Below are 2,500 nucleotides of genomic sequence, written 5' to 3' on the forward strand. Positions count from 1 at the left end.
AACTGATGATGTTTGAGGAGTTTTTTGAACGAGAGATGGAGCATTGTGAATATCTGACGGGATGTAGTTCAAGTGGGGGGGCGGGGCTGAAGGCCGTGTCTCTATAGGTGGTGTGTGGTTTGGACAGCAGGCCAGGGTCCGGTTCAGGACGCGGTGTGAGGGTGAAGGAGGAGTATTTAGTATTTGATTCTGGATCTTAGTCAGATCATATATGATGCTAAAGTCAAGACTAGAGAAAATTAAAAGATCCAAATGAGGTTGAAATGACACGTTTGAATTAAAGGGGGCGCCAAAATAAAGAGACAAACCGGACGTTTAGAGACACGGCTCCTTGTCATAACCCTTTTATTTCAAACCTGGAAGAGTGCGTCATTTTGATCATCCTGCGTCTGAGTCTGAACAGAAACATGCCCGCTGTGTGAATACGGTGAAGTTTGTACTGAAAACAATTTCAGGTGCATGAAGATATGATTTATACTTTCTGCTGGTGATGTGACGGCGTCTTATTCCTTCCAACATCTCCGAGAGGATCAGCTGATGCCCTCTGTGCTGCTGCTGCTGCTGCTGTGTCTTAAATCCTGCACATCCTTCTGCAGGAACACAAAGTTTAACATCAGTTCAGTCTGACACGAGCTAAGTTATAGTCATTACGATCCCTCTGCTCTCCCAGGTGATTCTCTCCTCTCTCTTTCTGTCTGCATTGATCCGTCTAAAGCCACAAGGCGCCCAGGGACATCGTCACCCTGAGGGATGCCGCTCGCCGATCAATCCGACAGCTTCAGTTGACAAACAACTCATCCAGACAAAGTGTGTGTGTGTGTGTGTGTGTGGGGGGGGGGGTTTGCCAAAACAGACCCCCTTTTTTGTCAGTCTCTGCTGTTTGTAATCATGGATTCAATTTCCTATCTCTCTCTCTCTCTCGACTTACAGCCCTCCCTATCTCCTTTCTATTTTTATCGACAGGTGACCTGTAACCGGTTGGAGGGAGCGAGGCGAGGAGAGCAAATGGAAAGAGAGCGGAGAGAAAGAGGATGAGAGCAGGACCCGTGAGATCCCTCCTGCGCCATGGGACCCCTTAGCTTTGCCGGGTTTTGATGTAAAGAGAATAAAGGACACTTTGGCTGAAGAGGGCCGGCAGCATTCTGACATCGCTTCAGTGTTTTGTCGTTTGTTTTGTCTCAGCGGGAGCAGTCATGATTTACTGAAATAGAAACACGTGATTCTGCTGCTCCTCACCCAGCGACCGTTCAGTGCCATGGAGAAGACGTACTCTCTCACTGCTCACTACGATGAGTTCCAGGAGGTGAAATACGGCGGTCGCTATAGCAGTGACATCCTCAGCAATGGCATGACCCTTCACCTAGGGGGCAGCCTTGACCGTCACGTGGGGCGCGCCCGAGGCGGGACCTTGTCTAACGGTCGTAACAAAGACCTGAGCAGCACCAGCAGCGGAGGACTTCCCCGATGGAGCCGGAGGGAGATCTGCCTCCTCTCTGCGCTGGTCTTTGCAGCGGGCATGTGCGTCATCTTGGGAAGCATGCTGGCACTCAAGTACATTTCTCTGGACCAGCAGGACCCGCAGTGCCGACAGGACTGTCAACGCAAACGCTCCCTGCTGCGGGCCGCTCGATTCGTTCAGGCCAACATTGACCCGACCATCCAGCCCTGTGAGGACTTCTACTCCTTTGCCTGCGGTGGCTGGCTGAGGCGCCACGGGATCCCCGAGGACAAGCTCAGCTACGGCATCATCACAGCCATAGGAGAACACAATGAGGAGAAGCTACAGCGCCTCCTGCTGGAGCCCGTAAGGAGGCGTGGGCCTGACTCAGCCGAACGCAAGGTCAAGGAGTTCTATCGCTCGTGCGTCAACATCAAGGAGATCGATGAACTGGGCTCCAACCCCATGACGGAGGTGATAGACAGCTGTGGGGGGTGGGACCTCGTAGGGGCTCCTCCTGGTGCTGCCGGGTGGGAGACAGAGGGCACCCCCCAGAGGCCAGACTTCAATGAGCTGCTGTACAGGACGCAGGGCGTGTACAGCACCGCCGTCTTCTTCTCCCTCACCGTCAACGTGGACGACAAAAACTCCTCCAGGAACGCTATCAGGGTGAGGGGAAGGGGAGATGGTGTGTGTGTGTGTGTCAGATGCTCGGCGGTGGTTTGGAGCTCTTGGGCGCTCTTTTCCGCTCATAGCAGTTCACGTAACGTGCTGCAGCGTGTGCAGATTGACGTGCCTCGCCCTGCAGGTACACACATGTCAGGTCGTGGTTCAGTAAATTGTATAATCTGGTTTAATCTCTGCTTTAAATCAACACACGCGCCAGAAGGCGTTTCTTTTGACTGGACTAGAGACTAGAGAAGAAATCCTCAAACTGACCCGGTGATGTCACAGCAGGTTTCGTGTTTGATGATTAATCAAAGATTATAGTTTTATAAATTGTTTTTGTAATGGAGGAAATGGTGACAGCCCCTGGCGATGGCTGAATAATGAAAACGGCGT

The 2,500-nt window shown here is 52.0% G+C and overlaps 1 protein-coding gene across 4 annotated transcripts in view; it reads left to right on the top strand.

Moving 5' to 3' along the window:
* LOC109986287 (endothelin-converting enzyme-like 1) overlaps positions 1–2,500 on the top strand; it is a 40,590-nt gene that overhangs the window by 6,413 nt on the left and 31,677 nt on the right. For 2 of the 4 annotated variants that reach the window (XM_065960790.1, XM_020636891.3), the window contains exon 2: positions 964–2,107. In XM_065960790.1, coding sequence (XP_065816862.1) covers positions 1,256–2,107 — 852 coding nt within the window. In that variant the 5' untranslated portion in view covers positions 964–1,255. Of the gene's footprint in view, positions 1–670; positions 808–963; positions 2,108–2,500 lie in introns of all 4 variants that reach the window. The other 2 variants (XM_065960792.1, XM_065960791.1) reach the window with 2 other exon arrangements.

This window comes from Labrus bergylta, chromosome 11 (genome assembly GCF_963930695.1).
Source record: "Labrus bergylta chromosome 11, fLabBer1.1, whole genome shotgun sequence".
Taxonomy (NCBI): Eukaryota; Metazoa; Chordata; class Actinopteri; order Labriformes; family Labridae; genus Labrus; species Labrus bergylta.